Raw genomic sequence first — 26,127 nt, 5'->3', positions numbered from 1 at the left:
GAACGTGTACAGAACAAAGGATATACTTTACCTGGCAGTGATTACGTAGGACCGGGAAATCCTATAAATATAGACGCACCGCACAGTGGAGCAGATGCCACTGCTAAAGAGCACGACGTAGGATACGATAACTTGTTAAAGGAAGCAAGAGAACGACCATTTACAGAAGAAGAGTTTAGACAACGAGTTCAACAATCGGATGCAAAAGCTATAATTGATTTTGCAATTGACTGGAGTCATACACGAAATTGGCATTCATTTGTGGGAAAGTACGGCCTGAAATTGAAGACAGCTGTTGAACCACGTATCGGAAAAACTTTGTACCCGAAACAACCGAATGCCGAAAAAACAGGTATGTAAATATAATTTTTGTTGTTTATGATAATTTTTTGGTTACATTTTTTAATTGTAACGTTTCTTGCCTTCAGAATTATGAAATTCCACCGTGGGAACGGTCTAATTGGGAGTTTATGCATGAAGGCCAGAAACGGTATGCCTATGAACAATGGCTAATGTCTCGTCTTTGCCATGGTTTGCCTATAGATCACGACCGTCCATCAACATCTGGTTCAGCCACTGGAACAAGTTCTGTAGACAAACATCACGTCGACCACGAAGTATCAGATAGCGAAGAAGACGAAGACGAACAAGGACCAGAAGAAACACAACAACATTCTGAACCACAACGTTTAGTACCATATTCTGACAGTGACGAAGGTATGAGTTCGCCAATGCAGGTAGATTCAGGTAAACGACAGGCTGCAGCAGGTCAATCTGGTGGATCTAAGAAAAAAAAAAAAAGCATTAACAGGCACTGCAGCACCATCTGCTAACGTACTGGGTGATTCTCCTAATACTCGTGTTGATCCATTACCTTCTCCTTCTATATTAGATACCGGTAATACACATAACTGTATTGTAAACTTACCGTATTTCTTTCCTTTCCTAGCACTCCTGAAAGAAAGGATATTGCCATTATCTACAATATCCTTTCTTTCAGGAGTGCTAGTTCTGCATGGTTCGCAGGAGAGCTTCTGTAAAGTTTGGAAGGTAGGAGACGAGGTACTGGCAGAAGTAAAGCTGTGAGTACTTGGCGTGAGTCGTGCTTTGGTAGCTCAGTTGGTAGAGCACTTGCCCGCGAAAGGCAAAGGTCCCGAGTTCGAGTCTCGGTCGGGCACACAGACACAGTTTTAATCTGCCAGGAAGTTTCATATCAGCGCACATTCCGCTGCAGAGTGAAAATCTCATTCTGACAACAGTTATTGTTTACTCGCAAATGCAGTAGCACAACTCACAACACTTCTCTGTTCTGCACTTCAAACAAACAGCGAGTCACGAAAGCATAAGCCACTGTGATCTGTTGGCCAAACTTGGAACTACGTGAAGCAATGCCAAACGGTATCGTTGAAGCATTGGGAAGCTCAAAAAAGCTGGGAATACTTAATGATGTCATTTAGAATCACAGAAACAGAAAGGGTTAAATGGCTTACTCCTTCCACAGTTGAACAACGATACGTGGTTCGAACAGGAAGGAGCAATAGGGCATACTGCCCACCAGTCCACAGCTATCTTACGGTGCCTTTTTCTTGGTGAACTGTTTTTTCAGATCTGGAGGCATTCACTGGCCAGCACGGTTGCCTAGTCCGACTGCTCCTGACTTCTTCTAGTGGGGATAATTGAAGAGGCAAGTGTATGCTACATGTCCTCACTTGACTCAACTTGAGGAAAGGACATCTACACGATTTTCAAATCTCATCCAGTTCAGTTCCCAACAATCAGTCTTTCCTTCTCATCCCGTCCAGTAAGTATCCACCGACCCGTGATTCTGGTTGACTTTCCCGAAATATACCCCTTTTCCTAGACCTGTCCAAGTCCTTTTCCTTCACACCTCTTCCTTCCCCTTCAACCCTTCGGCCTGAAGATGGAGCCAGTGGCTCCGAAAGCTTGCCTAATTATAACTTTCTTTTATGTGTGTTTTCTACCACTGCTTGGTGAGTAGATTTTTTATCTGTCCAATTAAAATATTTTGTCAAATACACGATTACTCTGCATTTCATAATCGAGTGCCTCGCAGAGGGTTCATCGAACCACCTTCTAGTTATTTCTCTAGTGTTCCACTCTTGAACAGCACGAGCATGGCAAAAACGAATACTTAAATCTTTCCGTGCAAGCCCCGATTTCTCTTATCTTATTACAATGACCATTTCTCCCTATGTAGGCAGGCGTTAACAAAACATTTTCACACTCTGAGTAGAAAGTTGGTGACCGAAATTTCACGAGAAGATCCTGTCATAACGAAAAACACATTTGTTTTAATGATTGCCACCCCAATTCACAATCACAACAGTAGCACTCTCTCCGCTACTTTACAATAATACAGTCCTATCTGACGGAGATCCTACACTGTACAACAATATTCCAGAAGATGGCGGATAAGCGTAGTGTATGCAGTCTCTTTAGTAAACCTGTTGCACTTTCTAAATGTTCTGCCAATAAACCACAGTTTTTGATTTGCTTTCCCCACAACGTTACTTATGTGACTGTCCCAGTTTAAGATATTCGTATCTGCAAGTATTTAACTGAAGTTACAGCCTGTAGACTTGTGTGTTTTATCCTACAACTTAAATATAGGATTACTTTTAGTATTCATACGGATGACTTTACTCTTTTCATTATTTAGAGTCAGCTGCCACTTTTTGCGCTGTGGTATTGGCCGCCATCTGGTTGGTCACTGTTTCAAATATATGTGCGACCAGTGATGGCAACGTGCTTCGTACAGCCGCAACCACAGCACGAAGGTGCTGCCCTCAACACAAACTGCTGCCAACAGTGCGTCTGCTGAAGTTCAAATATTGACGCACAGGGACCCATTTTTTGGTGTTTGCCATTTTGTGACATTTACGGACTTTCACAGCAGTCAGGGCTCATCATCTACAGAATCGTCATTCTATTGAAGGCCTACTAAATTGTAAACCTTTTAAATTATATGTATTTCAACATTCAAATCTAGAGACTGCAACTACAGCAAACAAAGTTATCTATCACATTTACTATTTGAAATTAGATGTAGAATAAATTAATATCTGAATTCTCTGTCCACCATCCACACCTTTTCGTCATTTCTGTTTCCACATAAGAACCACAAAGTGTGAAAAGTAAGTTACAACGTGTGTCGTATAGATATCTTGTCTAAATTACATACAGCTGTGGAGGAAATCCTATTGAACAATCTGAATTGGGTGACACGAGCTTTCGTTCACCACTCGGAGAAATGCACAGAATGTGATGGCAATCATCTGTGTTACATTCAAAATACTTAATACGTAATCGCATATGTTTTTCTTCTTTTCAATGTGTGTTTCAATAAATTTGTCAATTTGTTTGGAAGTTTGGTAGTTTTCATATTGTACTATTCATTCTGCTGTACCCTGTAATTCCACAGCTATACGTGAATACAACTTGAGAGATCTGAAACACACGACGTTTTCAGGTGATTAACTAATGCCAACGTGCAACTACGAGGGCACGCCAATAAGTGTCTGCAATTTTGCTCTCATTGTCTTTAGGTTGATTGTACGGCTTTGTGCTGCCACCCACCACTAGATGGCACTGTTGTCTTCAGCATTATTAGATCAGTCCAGTTTGCACTGCTGTGTCACACCCCTGCCAGTTTGCACTATAGAAGAACAGCATTCCACGGTCCATCTTTACGGTGCCAGGAATGGTAGTTCCTCGAAGACCTTCTGCACAATACAGCGATAATTTTTCGTCACAATCATGTGTTTACTGGCAAATCGAACAGTTCAAAAGTCGTTGAATGAGTGTGAAGGATGAGGAAAGAGAGCACCATTTAGCTACATCCATAATTCGTGCCAATCTTGAGCACGTCTGTGCCTAGATTCCAAATAACAAATCAGTGACTGCTGGTGACTTGGCAAACCCCAATCACATCAGTCCCTGCTCTGCACATGAAATCACGCGCAACAGGCATTCTTTTGTCAGACAAGAAAGCACGTCCACATACGAACAACCGTACTCTTCAGACGCTGTGTTTCAATGTGTAGGAACATTACTGCGTGCAGTTCCTATCTCATTTCATTGGATTGCCACCCGTTTGGCCCACTTAATGATGTTCTAAGAGGCCATCAATTCAACACTGATAGACAGATGAAGGAAGCAGTGGATATGTCGCTTGCTGCACAAGCAAAAGCCTTTTTTCCAAATGGTACCAGGAAGCCCCTGCAACAGCGGACCACGAGCACCGAAAAGCTCAGTGACTATGTTGCTAAATGGTTGTTGTTGTTGTTGTTGTTGTTGTTGTTGTTGTCTTCAGTCCTGAGACTGGTTTGATGCAGCTCTCCATGCTACTCTATCCTGTGCAAGCCTCTTCATCTCCAGTGGCTACCGCAACCTACATCCTCCTGAATCTGCTTAGTGTATTCATCTCTTGGTCTCCCTCTACGATTTTTACCCTCCACACTGCCCTCCAATACTAAATTGGTGATCCCTTGATGAATTAAATTCAATATATCTCCTGTTACCCAAGGATTTCTACTAGCCCTCGTCTTTTTACCTACTTGATCCTCCGCTGCCTTCACTACTTCATCCCGCAAAGCTACCCATTCTTCTTCTACTGTATTTCTTTCCCCCATTCCTGTCAATTGTTCCCTCATGCTCTCCCTGAAACTCTGTACAACCTCTGGTTCTTTCAATTTATCCAGGTCCCACCACCTTAAATTCCCATCTTTTTGCAGTTTCTTCAGTTTTAATTTACAGGTCATAAGCAATAGATTGTGGTCAGAGTCCACATCTGCCCCTGGAAATGTCTTACAATTTAAAACCTGTTTCCTAAATCTCTGTCTTACCATTAGATAATCTATCTGAAACCTGCCAGTATCTCCAGGGTTCTTCCATGTATACAACCTTCTTTTATGATTCTTGAACGAAGTGTTAGCTATGATTAAGTTGTGCTCTGTGCAAAATTCTACCAGGCGGCTTCCTCTTTCATTTCTTAGCCCCAATCCATATTCACCCACTACGTTTCCTTCGCTCTCTTTTCCTACTACCGAATTCCAGTCACCCATGACTATTAAATTTTCATCTCCCTTCACTACCTGAATGATTTCTTTTATCTCATCATACATTTCATCAATTTCATCACCACCTGCAGAGCTAGTTGGCATATAAACTTGTACTACTGTAGTAGGTGTGGGCTTCGTATCTATCTCGGCCACAATAATGCGTTCACTATGCTGTTTGTAGTAGCTTACCCGCATTCCTATTTTCCCATTCATTATTAAACCTACTCCTGCATCACCCATATTTGATTTTGTATTTATAACCCTGTAGTCACCTGACCAGAAGTCTTGTTCCTCCTGCCACCAAACTTCACTAATTCCCACTATATCTAAATGGTATCAACAAAAATTGTGAACTCTTGCTGTAATAAAGCATAAAAAAAAATTGACTACAGATACTTACTGACTTGCCCCTGTACATCATATGACATAGAAACACGACTTCTGCAGCAATTGTCTTTGGAAGAAACAGAATAAAAGCTAATTACGTCATATACGCTTTTCTTAGAGAAAAACGGCTGCTCAGACCTGATTTTTGGTGTTGCTGCTGCCACCAGCCTGCAGATTCGTACTGCAGCCTCCGGATTGCCCCGCAAAACATCTATCCAGCCGTCAGAGATCATCACTTCTGGGTGTCTCGCTATGAAGTCCACGGCGGCGCTCTCGAGTCCCGAACAGGAGTGCAGCACGGCGAGGAGCGCAGTGGCGGCGGCGTTGTCCACACTCAGGCCCTTTACCATCTCTTCCTCGCACTTCCTTTTGAGCAGCGGCAGGTCGTACTTATCAGAGGCAGCCAGCAACTCGGCCGCCACGCTCTCTAGGCCCGGAGCTGTGTCAGTATACATAAAACACAGTAGTTGGTGTAGCACATCCTCCTGCACATCAGTTATCTCAATTCGGCGGTTGCTGGCTTCTTTCATGTTAGTCCGCAACATGGCGGCAAAGACGCGGCTCCTAGCTGACAAAATGAAACTGTGGGCCGGCATTTGTGAGGGACCCACCACCAGGGTCACGTCCGCACCCTCGCCGGATTCCAAAAGCACGCGCAGGTCACTCGCGAAACTGCCGTCCTTAGTGTCTGTTGCCGCCATTGTAGTCACTCCTGAAACAGAACGCAACTTGAATTTTAAAATGTTACTGAATTCTTCATCTTTCATCTTATCTAACATATACTTATTTCACCTCCTAATATTCATCCTCGTTTAGTAGAATTGTAGTTTGCGTGTTAGTCACGGCTAATTGTTTTCTGTATTTACTTTGGAAATCGTGAAATGTCCTATTGACTGTGTTATTCAGTGATTGTACAGAGTCATCTCATTCTACTGTTTCATTGCTTTTACAACTATATGAAATGATTATCCTACAGAATGATGGCCAGAACCACTTCTTCATTCCTGGAAAAACCTTAGTCTCAAACACTGCAGAATGAAAGACTGTTTACCATTTTAGAAACAAAAAGCACAGCAGAAGTCATCTTTGGTGCAAACGTGACAGGACCGTTTGGGCGCATTATGTTGAGGTCCTCTGTATCTGTTCAAAAATCTGATCAGACATATGGTTGAATGTCTAAAAGGTAAAAAATTGACACTAGTATAAAAAATAAAACATTTTTCTACAGTTTCATGTGAATGCACACATCAAAACAGAAATTTCTTCCCATTAAATCATTTTATCTGCTTTGAGACTGCTTCACAGTAAGTACTCTGCACTTATTGAAAAGTTCAAACCTGCAGATACATACTATGTGACCAAAAGTATCCAGACACCTGGCTGAAAACGACTTACAAGTTCATCGCACCCTCCATCAGTATTGCTCGAATTCGATATGGTGTTGGCCCACCCTTAGCCTTGATTACAGCTTCCACTCTCACAGGCATACATTCAATCAAGTGCTGGAAGGTTTCTTGGGGAATGGCAGCCCATTCTTCACCGAGTGCTGTACTGAGGAGAGGTATCGATGTCAGTCAATGAAGCCCGGCAGGAAGTCAGCGATTCAAAACAACCCGAAGGTGTTCTATAGGTTTCAGGTCAGAACTCTATGCAGGCCAGTCCATTACAGGGACATTATTGTCGTGTAACCACTCCACCACAGGCCGTGCATTATGAACATGTGCTCGATCACGTTGAAAGACGCCATCGCCATCCAAGAGTGGGAAGCAAGAAGGTGCTTAAAACATCAGTGTAGGCCTGTGCTGTGATAGGGCCATCAGATTGCCACACTGTGCACCGCGATTTGTCACTCCCCACAATGTTTTTCCACTGTTCAATCATTCAATGTTTACGCTCCTTACACCAAGCGAGGCGTCGTTCGGCATTTACCGGCGTGATGTGTGCAGCCGCTCGACCACGAAGTCTAAGTTTTCTCACCTCCCGCCTAACTGTAATAGTACTTGCAGTGTATCCTGATGCAGTTTGGAACTCCTGTGTGATGGCCCGGATAGATGTCTGCCTATTACACATTACAGCCCTCTTCAACAGTCGGTGGTCTCTGTCGGTCAACAGATTAGGTCGGCCTGTACGCTTTTGTGCTGTCCGTGTCCCTTCACGTTTCCACTTCACTATCACATCATAAACAATGGACTTAGGGATGTTTAGGAGTGTGGAAATCTCGCATACAGACATATGACACCTGTGACACCCAATCACCTGACCACGTTCGAAGTTCGCGAGTACCGCGGAGTGCCCGATTCTGCTCTCTCACAATGTCTAATGACTACTGAGGTCGCTGATATGGAGTATCTAGCAGTAGGTGGCAGCACAATGCACCTAATATGAAAAACTGTTTCTGGGGTGTCCAGAGACACTATGTGCTCAGAAGTATCAGGGAAGGCTACTGGACAGCCAAGCGCATCCCCTTGTTTCGAGCTGTCCATATAAGCTGCAGTAAAACTGTGGTGCTTATATAAAAACTTATTTAATTTGATCCATTAGAAATGGCTCATGAAAGCTTGTGCCTGCTAAAACGTGTCTGTGTGCTATGCCATTTATTCATGATGCTTTCAAAATGTGAGGTGCTGTGTTGTTCCCTTTATTGTAATACATCCTGCTGGGAAAAAAAAAGAAATTAGTACACCCTTATCAAGGTTTCCAATTCACTCAAGATTTATTGTTGCAATGGTGCATATGAAGTAAATGAAATGATTAAATTTACAGATCAATAGTAAAAGTGGTTCTCAGATACCAGGTATCGGCCCATGCTGAAATATCCATATTAGTATGTGGTAATGCTTCCATTGGTGGCAATGCAGGCGATTCTGGCATCCAGTCGATTGCACAGATGGCAAATACTGACCTGGGAAACACTGTGCAACACCTGCTCGACCTGTTCACGTAGTTCCGCAAGAGTTGTCGGTTAACGAGTCCGACACACTCCTCGGCCCAACGTATCCCTCGTGTGCTGATTGGAGACAAGTATGGACGATGAATGCTGGCCAGGAAATTTGTTGCACATCGTGCAGAGCACGTTGACATTCACAGGCAGTGTGTGGACGAGTATTATCCTGTTAGAAATACACATCGCCTTCCTCTTGCAAGAACGGCAAAAGAACAGGCCTAAAAATATTCTGCACGTACCGAGTGCTGTATAGCATCCCGCCCACAAACACCAAAGGCGAATAAAGTTGCAGCTCATTGCACACCAGATCACAAGACTTGGGGTGGGTCAGTGTGTCTTGTACAAATGCACTCTGTGACACTGAGGCGTAGCGCTGGATAATGATCCTGCCTTGGAGGAGGTTAAGTGGGAGATGTGTCTCAGAGCTGAATAGTGACAGATGGTGACACGAGACTGGGCGCACTGTAGTTTATGTATCAGCCGATAGAGGACAATATTGGATAGGGGGACTGTGATTTTAGTTTCGATTGTGCCCCCTAGAGTGCACTAAAGTAATAGAATGTTTTTCATAAACTGTTCTATTATTTTCATAAAGTGTTATTATGTCTTTTTGTGTATGTAAAATGTTATAAATGTGTTTTAGCAGTATGAATGATGCGTGAGTGTGGTTTAAGGTTAATATGAAAATAATTGTTTAACGAGTTATGTAGTAGGAGTTAGAGTGAGAACATTTTGAAGAAGTATGGATATGTAGAATAGATTTGTAAAGTAAGTTTATGGTAAAGGGAAAGTTAATTCAGGTATAAATAACAATAGTAAATAACTTTATGCATAAACAAAACTTCAGCATATTAGATAATTATGTCGGTAAAAAGTGCAGTCGTGAGGTTTACTATTTTGCGATCGGTTACGAATGAAAAGTGTGGATTGACACGGGAGAATGTTGTTTTGTTATTGGCTGTCGAGTAAACTGACCAATGGTAAAGCAATATTCTTTGCGTGCCTTTCTCTGCTGGTAGAAAAGACTTAAGAGTATTCTAAAGAAGAGTCGAAGCCTAGCCACGAAACAGATCGGATGTAAAAGTGTTGGAAGTGGCGGCATCATTATTCCGATGTGTGTGTAGGAATTTCGGAATTTTTAAGTGAATTTTGTGACGAGAAAAGACATATATTCCGTGCAGCGTATTGAGCAGGTCAGTGGCTAAAAACTGTGACTGCATTTGGTACAGACAGACTTTAATATTTGGCGAGCATTCTCAATCAAAAATAATAAGTATTTTTGTAGCTATTATGTTTTCGGGAAATGCAACACCGTAAACTTGCTAAAGTGAGTGAAAGGGATTGTGAGTGACTGTGTTAAGACTAGCACGGACTTGGCAGTGATACTTGTTCACCTAAGTTTCAGAATATATTAATTGAGGACAAAATTTCCAACCTTTCATTTCTTGTGGAAACTTTCTCCTGAAACGTAGATTAGTGACTTTAATTGTAGCCGGGTTCACGTTGAAGTACAGTAGGTTTCGCTCGGCTTCCCTACTGATGAAATGCTGAGACAATGTACACAGGTAGGTGCGGGTTCGTCGTAAAGGGACAGAAAGAAGTGCGCCGCCGCAACACACGGCTCGCCCGGTCCACATCTTACGTGTAAACGGCCATCGCCTGCATGCTGGCAGAATCTGCTTTCATTGCAGACGACCACAGCATACCATTCCATCTTCCAAGTGATCATCCGATGCCACCAGTTGATCCGTGCACGAGTGGAAGATGGGCTAGTGGTGTGTGTGCTCGCAGTCGCACTGTTAATAACCGTTTCACGACAGTTCGTGTTGACACATCTGGGCTCACAAGCCATCTTACCCGTAAGGAACTTCCTGGCAGATTAAAACTGTGTGCCGGACCGAGACTCGAACTCGGGACCTTTGCCTTTCGCGGGCAAGTGCTCTACCAACTGAGCCACCCGAGCACGACTCACGGCCCATCCTCACAGCTCTACTTCTGCCAGTACTTCGCCTCCTACCTTCCAAAGTTAACAGAAGCTCTCCTGTGAACCGTACAGAACTAGCACTTCCGAAAGAAAGGATACTGCAGAGACATGTCTTAGCCACAGCCTGGGGGATGGAAGGTAGGAGACGAGGTACTGGCAGCAGTAGAGCTGTGAGTACTGGGCGTGAGTTGTGCTTCGGTAGCTCAGATGGTAGAGCACTTGCCCGCGAAAGGCAAAGGTCCCGAGTTCGAGTCTCGGTCGGGCACACAGTTTTAATGTGCCAGGAAGTTTCATATCAGCGCACACTCCACTGCAGAGTGAAAATCTCATTCTGGAAACATCCCCCAGGCTGTGGCTAAGCCATGCTCCGCAGTATCCTTTCTTTCGGGAGTGTTAGTTCTGCAAGGTTCGCAGGAGAGCTTGTGTAAAGTTTGGAAGGTAGGAGACGAGGTACTGGCAGCAGTAAAGCTGTGAGGACGGGGCGTGAGTCGTGCTTGGGTAGCTCAGTTGGTACAGCACTTGCCCGCGAAAGATAAAGGTCCCGAGTTCGAATCTCGTTCCGACACACAGTTTTAAGCTGCCAGGAAGTTTCATATCAGCGCACACTCCGCTGCAGAGTGAAAATCTCATTCTGGCATCTTACCTGTGCTGTGGTAGCTGTACGCTCTGCCACTGCTGCCCTGACAATGATCATAGCGGGCACCAGTGCTGTGTGGATGTCCTGAACCTCGTCTACGGGTGTGAGAATGTTCACGTGACCACTTATATGAGAATTGTCGCACAAATGACACAGTATGTCCAAATTGTGTGACAAGTCTCCAAAAGGACTGTCCCACCACTCAGAAGACCACAATTTGACCCCTTTCAAACGCGCTCGGTCGGCTGAAGTGAGCACAAGCGCATCTCCGTGGCGCGGTTGCATATTTTGCTACACACATTTGCACCACACTGAGCCTGCCGGCTAAGAGAATTCCCTATTAAAGGGTAGAAAAAGACGGCACTCCGATACGTGTGCCGCTATACTACCTGTCGGCAGACGATAATGAAACCGTTATTTGTACGAGTACTATCCCCAGGAGGCATATGCCGTCATTGGTAAAAAATCAAAGTCATCTTTCTAGGTGTACTATTTTCTTCCAGTACTGTACGAAATTATAACTACCGATTGATCTTTATCTAAAGATAGCAGCAAAATTTGGGAGGAACTTCCACTTAGGGTCTTTCCATAGACCACTTGTACGGCAACTCACAAATATAAAAAATTTTCTGAGCACAGAACACAATTAAAATAGTAAACACACATAAACAGTTACAGAGTTGTTTTTACATGTAATCGACAGAAATAAAGCCACAGGTTGTCCACACAGTATTATGTACTTTTGTACAGAAAGTATGCATCTTAATAATCTCGAACATTATTCGGTTACACATATTACTGTGCTACTTATTTTCTATGTTTCAGTATTTTTACTAAAGTATGATGTGGTAGCATCTGAGAAATGTACTGATTAACTTTCCAGGTTTTCATTCAATATTTTATTTCATACATCTCTAGTTCTTCCAACATCTCCATTTTATAACCTTTATGTAAGCGGTGGAATGCACCAACATTTTGCTCTATTTTCCCAATTAGGTGTCCTGTATTGTGTGTGTGTGTGTGTGTGTGTGTGTGTGTGTGTGTGTGTGTGTGTGTGTTCGGGGTGAATTCTAGAGACACTTGTATTTCACCATCTCGAACACACGATATTTTAAGGATGAGTGTGTGAGAGTGGAAATGTGTCTACTGCACCACGGCTTGTACGTGTGTAGGACGGGCATGTGTTACGCGAAGACTAAAGTTGTGGCGGTAATTCGGCGCTGACCAGTGATGGCCGCGCACGCCTCGGAAGCCGTATGTCTAGTTGTTTGTTGTTGTTGTGGTCTTCAGTCCAGAGACTGGCTTGATGCAGCTCTCCATGCTACTCTATCCTGTGCAAGCTTCTCCATCTCCCAGTACCTACTGCAGCCTACATCCTTCTGAATCTGCTTAGTGTATTCATCTCTGGTCTCCCTCTACGATTTTTACCCTCCACGCTGCCCTCCGATACTAAATTGGTGATCCCTTGATGCCTCAGAACGTGTCCTACCAACCGATCCCTTCTTCTAGTCAAGTTGTGCCAAAAATTTCTCTTCTCTCCTACCCTATTCAATATCTCCTCATTAGTTATGTGATCTACCCAACTAATCTTCAGCATTCTTCTGTAGCACCATATTTCGAATGCTTCTATTCTCTTCTTGTCCAAACTATTTACTGTCCATGTTTCACTTCCATACATGGCTACACTCCGTACAAATACTTTCAGAAACGACTTCCTGACACTTAAATCTATACTCGATGTTAACAAGTTTCTCTTCTTCAGAAATGCTTTCCTTGCTATTGCCAGTCTACATTTTATATCCTCTCTACTTCGACCATCATCAGTTATTTTGCTCCCCAAATAGCAAAACTCCTTTACTACTTTAAGCCTCTCATTCCCTAATCTAATTCCCTCAGCATCACCCGACATAATTCGACTACATTCCATTATCCTCGTTTTGCTTTTGTTGGTGTTCATCTCATGCCCTCCTTTCAAGACACTGTCCATTCCGTTCAACTGCTCTTCCAAGTCCTTTGCTGTCTCTGACAGAATTACAATGTCATCGGCGAACCTGAAAGTGTTTTACTTCTTCTTCATGAATTTTAATACCTACTCCGAATTTTTCTTTTGTTTCCTTTACTGCTTGCTCAATATACAGATTGAATAACATCGGGGAGCGGCTACAACCCTGTCTCACTCCCTTCCCAACCACTGCTTCCCTTTCGTGTCCCTCGACTCTTTATAATTGCCATCTGGTTTCTGTACATATTTTAAATAGCCTTTCGTTCCCTGTATTTTACCCCAGCCACCTTCAGAATACCGACCCTACGACTTATCTTAGAAGCTAGATTAAGGAAAGGCAAACCTATGTTTCTAGCATTTGTAGACTTAGAGAAAGCATTTGACAATGTTGACTGATATGTTCAGTACAAGGAGTAATTGAGGGCAGAGAATAGTATTACTAAGAAGATTTGGTGTGGGGAAGTAAGCAGTCCCCAAACATACGTCGATCCAGCCGACGCCAACACAGTTTCCTGCCAATGACACTGGCGCAATAACCAGCCACCGTCACTGACTGCAATTGCCTTTCTCCGTTGCCGGCTTTGCGTCCACTCGCCGATGCCGCAACCGACGTTCGACGCTGCCGACACCCGTGCTGTTCACCCCCTGCTCACCGACCCAGCCTAGACCTCTACGACAGGTGAGCGAAAATCGATAACTGTTTGGTACAGTTGAAAGAACTACGGGACAATAAACTGTTGGTGTAGTTATTGTACACAATATTGTATTTTAGGCTGGATGATTCCTAGGTCGAAAAAAAATAGAGAAATGGATAATATTCAGTAATTTGGAGAAACTTCAGAACCAGCCACGTCCATGACGGTGAATAAGGAAATGCCACACTTGTCTGAAGTAATAAATTCAACCAAAGCTCAGAGTATACAATTAAATACTACATTAGATGAACAGAGAGCAGACTCAGCTTCTTTAAGACGAGAACTAAATGCTCAAAATGCTTCGCTAAGACAGGAACTGAGTGTTTCTTTAAGAAAGGAATGAAACTTTAAGTGCTCAAAGTCTTAAGTTAGATTCAGTAAATACACAAGTGAACATCAAACTAGATGCGCAGAGTGAGGTTCTAAGTAGACAAAGCAAAATCTTAAACAGTCAAGCAACAAATGTAAGTCTGCTAAAGACTTAATTTGACTCTCTGAATAATAAAGTCAAGAATCTGAAGTTAGATTTAAAGAGTGAACTAACCAGTTCTTTAAATACTCATGTTAATCAACTATTTACTGAATTTAACCAGACAGAGGAAGTGCAATTTCAAGATTTAATTAAGAAATTATAATTTGACGTTGAAGGTAAGTACAACAATGTAGAATTGGAGTTTAATGAAAAATCTGGATCACTTCAGAATGTACGCAATGCTACATTCGATGCTACACACCTTAAAAGATAATATAGAAAGACAGGATAAGACGATCCCTATTGTCCAATCGCAAATTACAGGCGTCAACACTCGAGCTGATGATGTAGACAGAAATTTTAATGAAAAACTAGCCAACTTTGACATGATAAATGTAAGTAGTCTGGTGGAACCTTAGGAGATAATTATAGATTGAGAAATTACTGAGAGTATAATCTCCGGAAACATTTCGACTGTTCAATTTTCCAAACTTAATGATAATACCAGTGTTAGAGATGACTCATGGAAAGAACTCAAACTTGTCCAAGACAGATTAGAACATAGAATAACTTTACTAAATGTCATGCTTCCTAGTAAAATGGTAACTGTTTTTCTATGGGGAGACTTCCACGTAAAATTTAATGAGAAGTATTGGTCCGTAAGCAATCGAGTGAGGTTAATGTAAGATCCATGGGATCCGAGCAGAGGCACATCTGTTCCCCAGGGACATTAACATTCTGCGTTAACGGGCGGAGCGTCGACTGTCAGATCCTGAGCTGTTTTCAGTGTTGCTTCCACATTAGTTTTCCTACACCGAATTCCCGTCAAATCTTCAACTATTCTGTAATCTATTCATAACCTCCTAAACTATCCTATCATGTTAGTATTTAAGTAACCAAATATGACTACAACATTGTGACTAATTTAAGAGAATCACAAATAAACAGTGATCTCTAAACATAAAATGAAACAAACAGAATAATAATTCAGTGGAAAATTAGTATGATGGTACTAGATAAGCAGAATGATATTGAGACATGGACCAAACACAGTATTTTATGTGGGTATAAAAGATAATATGAAGTGACTAATTAGATGACTATTTTATACAATAGTGTATAATTTTCTGATTTTATAGAATATTTTATACCTTTTATGAGATGTGATGTAGATGGGAGGGTTTGTATTGACCTTGAAAAGGGTGGGTGGTGTAGGTAAATACATGACTAACGATATACACACATACCACATATTTCAGATGCCTCTCGCAAACAAGTGTGACTAATTCTTCACAATTTGCCATTCCATAGGTGTTGCTAAGATTCTTCTATGGAGACTTCAAAGGAGAAGCTGAGAATGTCCATTCTGCAGGAGATGTTTAACATCATATCTCCTCCGGCTTCTCACTCAAGTACCGGAAGTAGGGATCCTGGGGGGCGGGGGGAGGGGGGGGGGGGATATGTATGAAAGTCCTAACTTCAATATTAAGCGCAATTCTCAGATAATAATTATTGAAACCAAAACAAAAAGAAGAGTTATCTATTAGGTATATGATTGCTAGAAAAAATGATATATAAACTGAAAGAAATGTAAATTAGCGTTATGTGAATATAATCTTTATGTACATAATGAACATGTATAAAATATCATGTGTTCCAGCTAAGGGGAGGGATATATAGTGCCTTGAGAATTTCAGGGTAAATTCTAGAACACACAATATTTTAAGGACGAGTGTGTGAGAGTGGAAATGTGTCTACTGCGCCACGGTTTGTATGTGTGCAGGATGGGTGCGCGTTATGAGAAGAGTAAAGTTGTGGCGGTCTATCAGCCTGACAAGTGGTGGCCGTGCACGCCTCGGAAGCCATATGTCCAGTACGAGGAGTAATCGAGGGCTACTCTTTGGCGGTTAAATAGCAGTGACGGTTGGGGACAAATGAAATATGTTTTATCTAGAGACTCTTATACTCTATTGTCTGACTTGCTAGGAGGAAACCAAAAGGGTCTGTAATGATATATGTTAAGTACTAAGATTTTGCAGACGGGGTCGATTTGTGAGACTTGACAGCACGTGTGAAACTTGTGTAGTTGTTTTATTGTGAAGAAGAAAATATAGTGAAGTTGATATGAAAATATTCCGAGAGTAAGAAATCACTTCAAAAGTAGAGCACAATACGCAAATCTCCTGTGAGAGACATCCGAGTCTTGCACCCCAGTACACAGTCTCCGGTCATCAGGAAAACGTTAGAGAGAGAGAGAGAGACAGTGTGTGTGTGTGTGTGTGTGTGTGTGTGTGTGTGCGTGTGTGTGTGTGTATTGCTGATGTTATGCATAAGCTTGAGGCGCCGATGAGGTCATGAGGTCGACACCAGTATCGATCTAAGTATCGTCTTTGAACTAAGCTAAACATTTATCTTTGCGCAGTTAAGCCATTCAGTTCTGTGTAAGCCTTGTTTGTGTAAAGAGGTGAATAAATGAACTACTGTAAAATGGGAGTGGTGTTTGGTGAAATCGACTCGAACTTCCTCCTCACTGGTGACCCCGACACGATCACACGCTCCCAACGTCGAGCTTACCTACGATCACGCCCTCGCCGCCGGTCCCTTCGACCTCTCCCCCTTCACCTGCCTCGCCTGTCGAGGTTTCTCACGCCCATCTCGAATGTGCCCTCGCTCGAGGTGCCTGTGCCTGTTCCCCCGGACATAATCCACGACATCTCTATAATACTACGCAATGATACACTGTTTGTCGCGTGTTTCCCTTCGTCCGGCGCCCGTGACATGACCTCCGCCATTCCCTGCCACCTGGTGAAATGTGTTCCCCTCTCACCCGACGTCGACCCGGACGTGCTTCGTGTGTTCGCCACGCCCACTGGAGACATCGTCGTCGTCGCTGTGTTCCTCCTGCAAACCATCGGCCTACCAGTCGCCGCTCGACCGGCACGCCCGGCACACTTCGACGACTTCCAGGTTCGGTGGCCGTACCTTCCGTCACGACACCTACCCACTGAGCTCCCCGACGACGCTGTCGAGCTGACTGTGGTCCAGCTCCTGCGGACCACCCCTGCCGACGCCATAGAGTGGAGAGTGCTACGGGAGAACCAGTTGTTTCCGTGCCGTGTACAGCGTGTGCAGGCACTATCGGCAGCTGATTGGCCTCCACGGGTACACTTCTATGTATGGTTCATCCGACAGTGTGTCAGTCCTAATTTCAGTGCAAACGTTCTCTTTACAGATGAGGCTTCATTCCCACGTGATCAAATTGTAAATTTTCACAATCGACACGTGTGGGCTGACGAGAATCCGCACGCAATTGTGCAATCACGTCATCGTCACAGATTTTCTGTGAACGTTTGGGCAGGCATTGTCGGTTATGTCTCGATTGGGCCCCACGTTCTTCCACCTACACTCAATGGAGCACGTTATCACGATTTCGTACGGGATACTCTACCTGTGCTGCTAAAACATGTGCCTTTACAAGTACGACACAACATATGGTTCATGCACGATGGAGCTCCTGCACATTTCAGTCGAAGTGTTCGTACGCTTCTCGACAACAGATTCGGTGACCGACGGATTGGTAGAGGCAGACCAATTCCGTGACCTCCACGCTCTCCTGAACTCGACCCTCTTGACTTTCATTTATGGGGGCATTTGAAAGCTCTCGTCTATGCAACCCCGGTACCAAATGTAGAGACTCTTCGTGCTCGTATTGTGGACGGCTGTGACACAATACGCCACTCTCCAGGGCTGCATCAGCGCATCAGGGATTTTAAGATATGGAGGGTGGATGCGTGTATCCTCGCTAACGGAGGACATTTTGAACATTTCCTGTAACAACTTGTTTGAAGTCACGCTGGTACGTTCTGTTGCTGTGTGTTTCCATTCCATGATTAATGTGATTTGAAGAGAAGTAATGAAATGAGCTCTAACATGGAAAGTAAGCGTTTCCGGACACGTGTCCACATAACATATTTTCTTTCTTTGTGTGTGAGGAATGTTTCCTGAAAGTTTGGCCGTACCTTTTTGTAACACCCTGTATACTGGAGTCACCTGTGCTTTTTTCCAGTCACTTGGGACTTTGAGCTGGGCAAGAGATTCATGACAAATGCAAGTTACTTAAGGGGCCAATGCTGTAGAGTACTCTTTGTAAAAGAGTGAAGTGTGAATCATCAATCTGCCAACAGTCTTGTCAAAAGTGAGTGGAGCAACCACAAAGAGTGCTTAAGGAGCTTCCTCATTTTCTAGCAACTAAGATCACTGGAGCAACAAAGCAATCTGATTGATTGGAAATGGATGAAAATCATAGCCACTTCGAAGAAGGGTCGTTTAACAAATGGTTGAATATATCATAGAGCTGTATCACTGACATCATTCTGTTATAGAAATTAGTAACATTTTCTGTTGTTGAGGTTTTATGACTTTTCTGCAGACCAAAAGTATCCTCTGTAGGGATCAATATGAAATCAGCAAACAATGCTCGCATGAAACCCAGGTCACCCTGTTCATCCACAATACCCGGGCCACAACGGACACCAGTAACTAGGTCGATGCCGTGCCCCTAGACTTCCGGAAAGTTTTCAATACGATTCCATCCTGTCACCCAATGAACAAAATATGAGTATACAAGCTATCAAACCAGCCTTGAAACTGGACTTTTAGTGTGACAAAATTTTCAATTACACTGCTACCTTCACCGCATGAGCAACATAAACTACATATTACTTTTAAAAAGTAATTATGGAGATTTTAGACAGTTTGATTTTATGGAATAATTACAGAATGTTTATTTTTATGTTTTTTAATGAACAAGCAGGAATTGAAGCAACACAGCCACATACATTTTACTCAAGGAGGACCATCGTCACTGCTAGTCAGAGCAATGTCTTTCGCTGACAGCCAGCGACTGTGGAAAGATACTGCCATTGTGTTCCAGTCCGCTGTGACTATTCTTATTGTAACTGTAAAAAGTAAGGTATGAGAAACTTGGATGAATTTATCTTTTGTAATGCCCAGTGCTTGACGTAGTGACGAAAGGCTGCCTGTATTGTAACTTACAAAAGAGTATGTGGGAGTGAGTACACCAGTAACACTCCTGTTAATGATGATACTCTACTGCTATGGAGAGTGGCAATAATTCTATTGAAAGAGAATAAAAAATAAACTTTGCTGTCTGAAAACTGCATATAAAAAATAAATAAATTACAATGTATTTTTAGGAGCACAAAAGAATAATGAATACAATGAAATTTTTTATGTAGTTATGAAAAATGAAGCATTTAGAGTTAATATACACTGAACTGAAAAATGTCATGGGATACCTCATAATACAGAGGGGTCCAAAAAAATGTATCCATTGTTTAAAAGTCCATAACTGGCAAAGTAATTGACGGAGTTGTTTCACCTTTGGTAGTGTAATAGTTTGTAGTTCCAGTAACCGCCACAAAAGCATTGTATTGTGTTGTTTTGTTTGGTTAGATGACAGTCACCAGACAGTCAGTGTTTTGTTCTTAGTTGCACCTAGTTACTCGAGTAAACATGGCTGGCACAAAGCTTACATTCAATGAAAGGAAGTCAGTTTTGAAGTGGTATTTTAAGTATGAAAACATTAATGAGGTTCAATGGCAACGGCGAAATGAGTATCAAACAGAGCCAGCGACACATTTAATGATTTGTTACATTCGAGACAAATTTGAAGCCGAAGGCTGTGTTAAAGATGTACACAAACAATGATTTGGACAATCCGTAACAGTAACAACTCCAGCTAACTCCCGTCGTGTGTTACAACAATTCACTCGCTCACCACAGAAGTCCGTGAGACAGTGTGCCCGTGAAACTGGAGTGAGTCGCTCGAGTGTTCGGCCAATGTTGAAGACAGCAAAGTGGAAGTGCTACGTCCCACGATCGCTACACGCAATTAATGAGGACGACCCAGATCGTAGAATGGAGTACTGCGAGTGGTTTACTAACATGGTGCGCAATGATGAAGAGTTCGCAGAAATGATTGTGTGATCTGATGCAGCACAGTTCAAACTTAATGGTACAGTAAATCGCCACAATTGCATCTACTAGGCTGCCGAAAATCCGAACGTCCGTGTAGACAAAGCCGTGAATTTGCCAGGAGTAAATGTGTGGTGTGGGTTGTCTTACTGGGGCTCGATTGGGTTATTCTTCTTTGACGGCACAGTTACCGGTGAGGTGTACCTTCAGAAGCTTCAGACATGCATTTTACCTGCCATCCGAGACTTCTACGGAGAACGGAAGAGTTTACTTTCAACAAGATGGTGCCCCAGTCCACTACCAAAATCGTGTTAGGGTGTACCTCGATGAAAATTTACCATGAAGATGGATAGGCCGTAGAAGTGCTGTGGAGTATCCACCACGTTCCCCAGACCTAACCCCTCTGGACTTTCACCTATGGGGAACGCTAAAGGACTCCGTTTATCGACAAAAGCCACGCACAGTGGATGAACTTTGAGAATCCGTCGTACATTCATGTGCAAATATCCAACTGAACACATTGCAGTCAGTAGTTCGTGCTGCAGTTCAGCAGCATCGTTCGTGTGTGGCTGTTAGTGGTGACCATTTCGAACACCTACAGTGATATCTTTAAGTTGGACTTTAAGCTACACTATCATCAAAAATGAGACAACTCTCTCAATTCGTTTGCAAGTTATGGACTTTTAAACAGTGGATGCATTTTTTGGACCCCTCTGTATAGTTTCAAACCTCCTTTTGCCCAGCACCTCGACACGGTATGTACTCAACAAGCTGTTGGAAGTCCTCTGCAAAAATATTGAGCCACGTTGCCCCTATAGCCATCCATAATTGCAGAAGTGTTGCCGATGCAAGATTTTGTACACAAACTGACCTCTTCATAAATGTTCAATGGGGTCCATGTCAGGCGATGCAGGTGGCAAACCATTCACTTGAAAAGTCCAGAATGTTCTTCAAACTAGTCACGAACAACTGTGACCCGGTGACATTGCGGATTGTCATCCATAAAAACACCATCATTTGGGAACGTGAAGTCCACAAATGGCTGCAAATGGTCTTCAAGTAGCTGAACATTCAGTCGGACCAGACGACCCAGTACATCGCATGTAAACACAGAGTGCACCTTTACAGAGACACCATCAGCTTGCACAGCACCTTGTTGACAACCTGGGTCCACGGCTGCGTGGGGTCTGTGGCACATTCGAATCCTACCATCAAACAGGCACTTTGATCGGTTGCCTGTTGCCGTAGCCCACCGATGCCAAATTTCGCCAAACTGTCCTAATGAATACATTCGTTGTACGTCCCACATTGATTTGCACGATTATTTCACATATTGTTGCTTGTCTGTTAGCACTGACAGTTCTATGCAAACACTGCTGCATGGCTGTCTTTAGTACAGCGCATCACGTTGTGCAAGGCGGGTGACCTTGAAAGGGACTTAGTCACTGACGAGGCTGCCGCGCAGGATCGCGCTCTAGTTTTAACAGAGCGCGATCTGCTGCGAAAGGGTCTTTCCGGTCACCTTATCGCTTATCGCCATGAAGTTGCAGTTGATATGACGTCACTCCGGGCTATAAATAGCACACTGCAGCTGTGTGCTGAGGCCACTGCATGTTCACTTGTTCACGAAGCAGCAGCACGTAAGAGACAGCCATGCCTTACTGTTGCAGAAGATACAGAAGGAGGGTGAGACTACCAGTTTACAAGAATGTAGATACCTTTGATCTTACACCAAAGCCAACTGGACAACAGCAACTACTTGGAGGACCAATAACCATTGTAGGATGTAAACTTAACTTTTCCTGTACAACTACAGAGGTTGTGAGTGGTAATTCTTGGTTGATAATCACTATACTAAGGGGAGGTGAGACATCACTTGGAGGACTCGAGAGCTATAATGAGAGGGATATTATAGCCTTCCGTACGTTCTCTCTAGGTGTAATTCCAAATAAGAGTTATGGTACTTGTGTTGTAACAACAGATTTTATTCTCATTGTATACTAAGAACAGGAGGAAGATTAAGTGAAGGCTGTTGGCCACTGGTAATGGCTGAAATGTGGTATCCTCAGCACACTCTTGATACTGTGGATCTTGGAGTACTGAATTACTTAATTTCTGAAAGGGAATGTCCCATGCACCTAGCTTCATCTACCAATCTGGGTTCAAAGTCTGTTAATTCCAAGGGTGTGGCCATAATCACGTTGGACACCTTTTCACATGAATCACCCGAGTACAAATGACGGCTCCGCCAACACAGCCCTTTTATACCTTGTTTACATGATACTACTGCCACCTGTATATAAGCATATCACTATCCCACGAGTTTTGTCACCTCATTGAATTGCTGTACCATTAATATCGAAAGATGTGATGTACCCAAGAATTACTGGCTTTTGAAACATTAAAAGGTTGGTGCCAGAAAAGTTATAAAAGTAACGAAAATTTACATAAAAACTACAGAATCAAAAAAATGGACATCTGAGTTGAACGGTATGTAGAGCATCTAGTAGAGTGGGGGTAATTTCCCTGTGAAGAACAAAATGAAATTTTTTTGAGGCATAAAAAACAAAGGGATTGTAGTGTGTTTTGGTCATGAAACTAAATTATTTATGAGAGATCATTACTATTTTCTTGATTTTGTGAGAGTGCAGTACTAATTACATACACTGTCCATATTACTTCTTGTTAAGAATGCTAGCATTAATGCATGACATGACATGGTAGAATTCAATTCAATTTACTGCTCGTAACATGTTAATATTACATGCATATGTGTTTTCAACTAAGTATAAACTTTTTACAATTACAATTTTTTTAGTTTATATTATTTCTTATTACATTGTAATTTATAAGAGTATTTTTGGATAAGCCAGTGCCTGACTCGCTTTTTAGAAGTATCCCCTGTCAATATCTTAACTTCATTTCGTAACAAGTTATTAAAAACAGCTCCTTTGACATAGGAGCATTTCGCTGTTAATCTTCTGTTAACCATATGAAAATTTTCTCTATGCCTTCTTTCATAGTTATGAATATCAATGTTTCTTTTTGTGATCTTGGTGTCTTCTTGGGGAGAAGAGAAGTTTGTGGCACAACTTGACTAGAAGAAGGGATCGGTTGGTAGGACATGTTCTGAGGCATCAAGGGATCACCAATTTAGTATTGGAGGGCAGCGTAGAGGGTAAAAATCGTAGAGGGAGACCAAGAGATGAATACACTAAGCAGATTCAGAAGGATGTAAGTTGCAGAAGGTACTGGGAGATGAAGAAACTTGCACAGGATAGAGTAGCATGGAGAGCTGCATCAAACCAGTCTCAGGACTGAAGACCACAACAACAACAACAACAACAACAACAGTGTCTTCTTTCAGTAGCATTATAGTTTCTAGTATGGACACGGCATAAACTGTGAGAATATTGTGTCTAATAAATAGGGGTTTGCAAGAAGTTCATGGTTTTACTTCTGCTATGATCCTCAAGGCTCGCTTCTGCAGTATAAAAACTGTTTTCATGTTAGTTTGGCATGTGACACCCCACAGCACTACTCCATAAGGCAAGAAAGGGTACACTAGTCCATAACATACAGTCCTTAGGGTTTCAGAATTAAGATATGGTGATAACCTTCTTAATGCATATAGACTGAGTGTTATTTTTTTTTTACAGACATAATCAGCTTGATGCTTCCATGAAAGTCGATCATCTATGCATAAACCCAAGAATTTACAATCTGTACAGGTTTTTGACAGAATTTCATCTATCACAGTATTTTGTCTGTTTGGACAAACACCAAAATGTATATTCCTTGTACTTCACCTTCTCCTCTCCAGTATTGCTCCCTTGGAGTACATTATCTCCATGCACTGTTGTCTAGCCTTTGAATATGTTTCTAGCAATTGCACGAGTTTTCCAGTGGCACCACTCTTTGCAATTTTTGATAAGAGCACGTCATGATGTACTCTATCAAAAGCCCTTGAGAGGTCCAGGAATACTCCTGCTGCTTCGGATTTTTTATTTATTTTTTCAAGTACATTATGGACAATTGCACTGCTGCCGACATGGTACTTCGACACCTTCTCAATCCCTGCTGGAAATCACTTAATGTGTCAGCACTGTTGTAGTGTTCTAAGATTTTTTTTAACACTTTGCCGTCCGCATGTCTCGTACAAATTTATTTGCTTGGCGCCGGCAGTGCTAATTCGGATTACTTGGCTTGTCGCTGGCCCCTTGTCACCTTTCCGATGATGACAAGCTTCAAACACATTGACTTTTGCACGCATTAATTTTTCCGGAAATCCTCAATTTTGCCATATTGTTCCACAAACTCGAATTTTTTTCTTCGAGTAACTTCTGTGCAAGTTCTATACAGTAATAATAATTATCCATGTAGAGGTGTGATGCTTTCCATAAAAAGGTGTCAGTAGTTCCATCACTGTTTTTGCTGAAGGTTGTCCAGCGCCAGAATATATCTTGAATGAGGAAATGTATCCCGTACTCGAATCACACAGCATCTGAATGAATATGCCATATTTCGTAATTTTCAATGGATTGTAAACTTTAAAATTTAACTTTCCACGCCTCGGTGTCATTCCTTTATCAATTGATATGTTTGGACTTGGATTAAACGTTTCTTTAAACTTTTTGGAAAAATAATCAATTACGAATTGCACTTCGAAAAGCCAGTCGGCATTATCCAGTTTATTGATATTGTCGGAAAAATGTAAAAACGATAATATTTGTCTGAATCGGTTGTGGGACATCGTTTTGCGAAATGTCGGTGTGTTTATCAACAGATTCGTTGATCAGCAATCATTGTTCCTTGCTTTTTTTACAATTCCCATAAGGATAGCAAGCCCAGACCATTTTCTAAGTTCGGGTCCCGTAATGTTAACAAATTTGGCTTTTTTTTAATCCAGTTTCCTTCTATTGCAATTTTGACTGTAATACTTGTTGGTTTCATCCCTAATATATTCAAATGGGTCGTTCCCATTATGTCATTCTACGATATGTACGATGTTCTGTGTATCTTTGGGAAATATGTGTGGACCCGGAAATCCTCCAAATTTATTATTGGTCCACAGTAGATCACAGTCTGTCTTCTTTGTCTGATTCATCCGCATCAGCTGGCAAAAGTAGCATCCACCGGATTCTTCTTGGACGTACTTCACTATCTTCCGATGATTCTGCTTCACTTTCATTTTTTTTATATCCAGTGTCTTCTTCCCAATCGGCCAAGTCATCTGGAACGTCAGACAAGACGTTCGCGCATTCATCGTAAATAATCGTATCATCTCTTTCATCTGCCGTGATGAAAGTGCATGAGTACTTATAAAAACAAAAAACTTGTTGACGTGTGTAACTTATTGTTACCTAAACAAAACAACAACAGAATGCAAAAGATACTAAAGTGCTGTCACCGCCCACTGCGCGATACTTTGCACACGACACCACCGTCGCTAGATGGCAAAGTGTTAATATTATTTTCTGCATCAGTTTGCTGACAGTTGAGATTAGGGCAATGGGTCTGTAGTTCTGTACATGCTTTATTTCCCCCTTTTTGTGTATTGGTTTCACTACAGACAGTTTCAACTTGTCAGGCAACACAGCTCCTTTGAGAGCACAGTTTATTAGATGAACTAGTGATTTCATTAGTTCATGTTTACATTTCTTCAATAGATATGGAGAAACATCATCTAATCCTGCTGATCTTTTGTTTCTGAGGTAATCAATAAGCTGCTGAATGTCATATGTGCTTACTGTGGGCAGTGTACCGCAGTTCTGTTTGTTACAGGACTCAAATGAGTGCTGTATATCCTGTTTCATAGAGACATCGATTTTGACAGTATCTATGAAGTAATTATAAAAAATAATGCTGACTAGAAGAAGATCAGGGATATCATCATTATTCACAGTTAATTGTAGATTACTAATTTTA

At 42.2% G+C, this 26,127-nt stretch overlaps 1 protein-coding gene and 1 non-coding gene across 2 annotated transcripts in view; both read right to left on the bottom strand.

The window, feature by feature from the left end:
* The window catches only part of LOC124553892 (poly [ADP-ribose] polymerase tankyrase-1-like), a 55,925-nt gene that overhangs the window by 9,354 nt on the left and 20,444 nt on the right, over positions 1-26,127 (bottom strand). The window contains exon 3 of the mRNA XM_047127909.1: positions 5,607-6,180. Coding sequence (XP_046983865.1) covers positions 5,607-6,180 — 574 coding nt within the window. The remainder of the gene's footprint in view (positions 1-5,606; positions 6,181-26,127) is intronic.
* On the bottom strand, positions 10,302-10,376 carry Trnas-cga. The gene has a single exon. It is a non-coding gene; the product is annotated as a tRNA-Ser (tRNA).

The sequence above is a fragment of the Schistocerca americana genome, chromosome 11 (genome assembly GCF_021461395.2).
Source record: "Schistocerca americana isolate TAMUIC-IGC-003095 chromosome 11, iqSchAmer2.1, whole genome shotgun sequence".
Lineage (NCBI taxonomy): Eukaryota > Metazoa > Arthropoda > Insecta > Orthoptera > Acrididae > Schistocerca > Schistocerca americana.
This window is presented reverse-complemented; position numbering and strand designations above follow the sequence as displayed.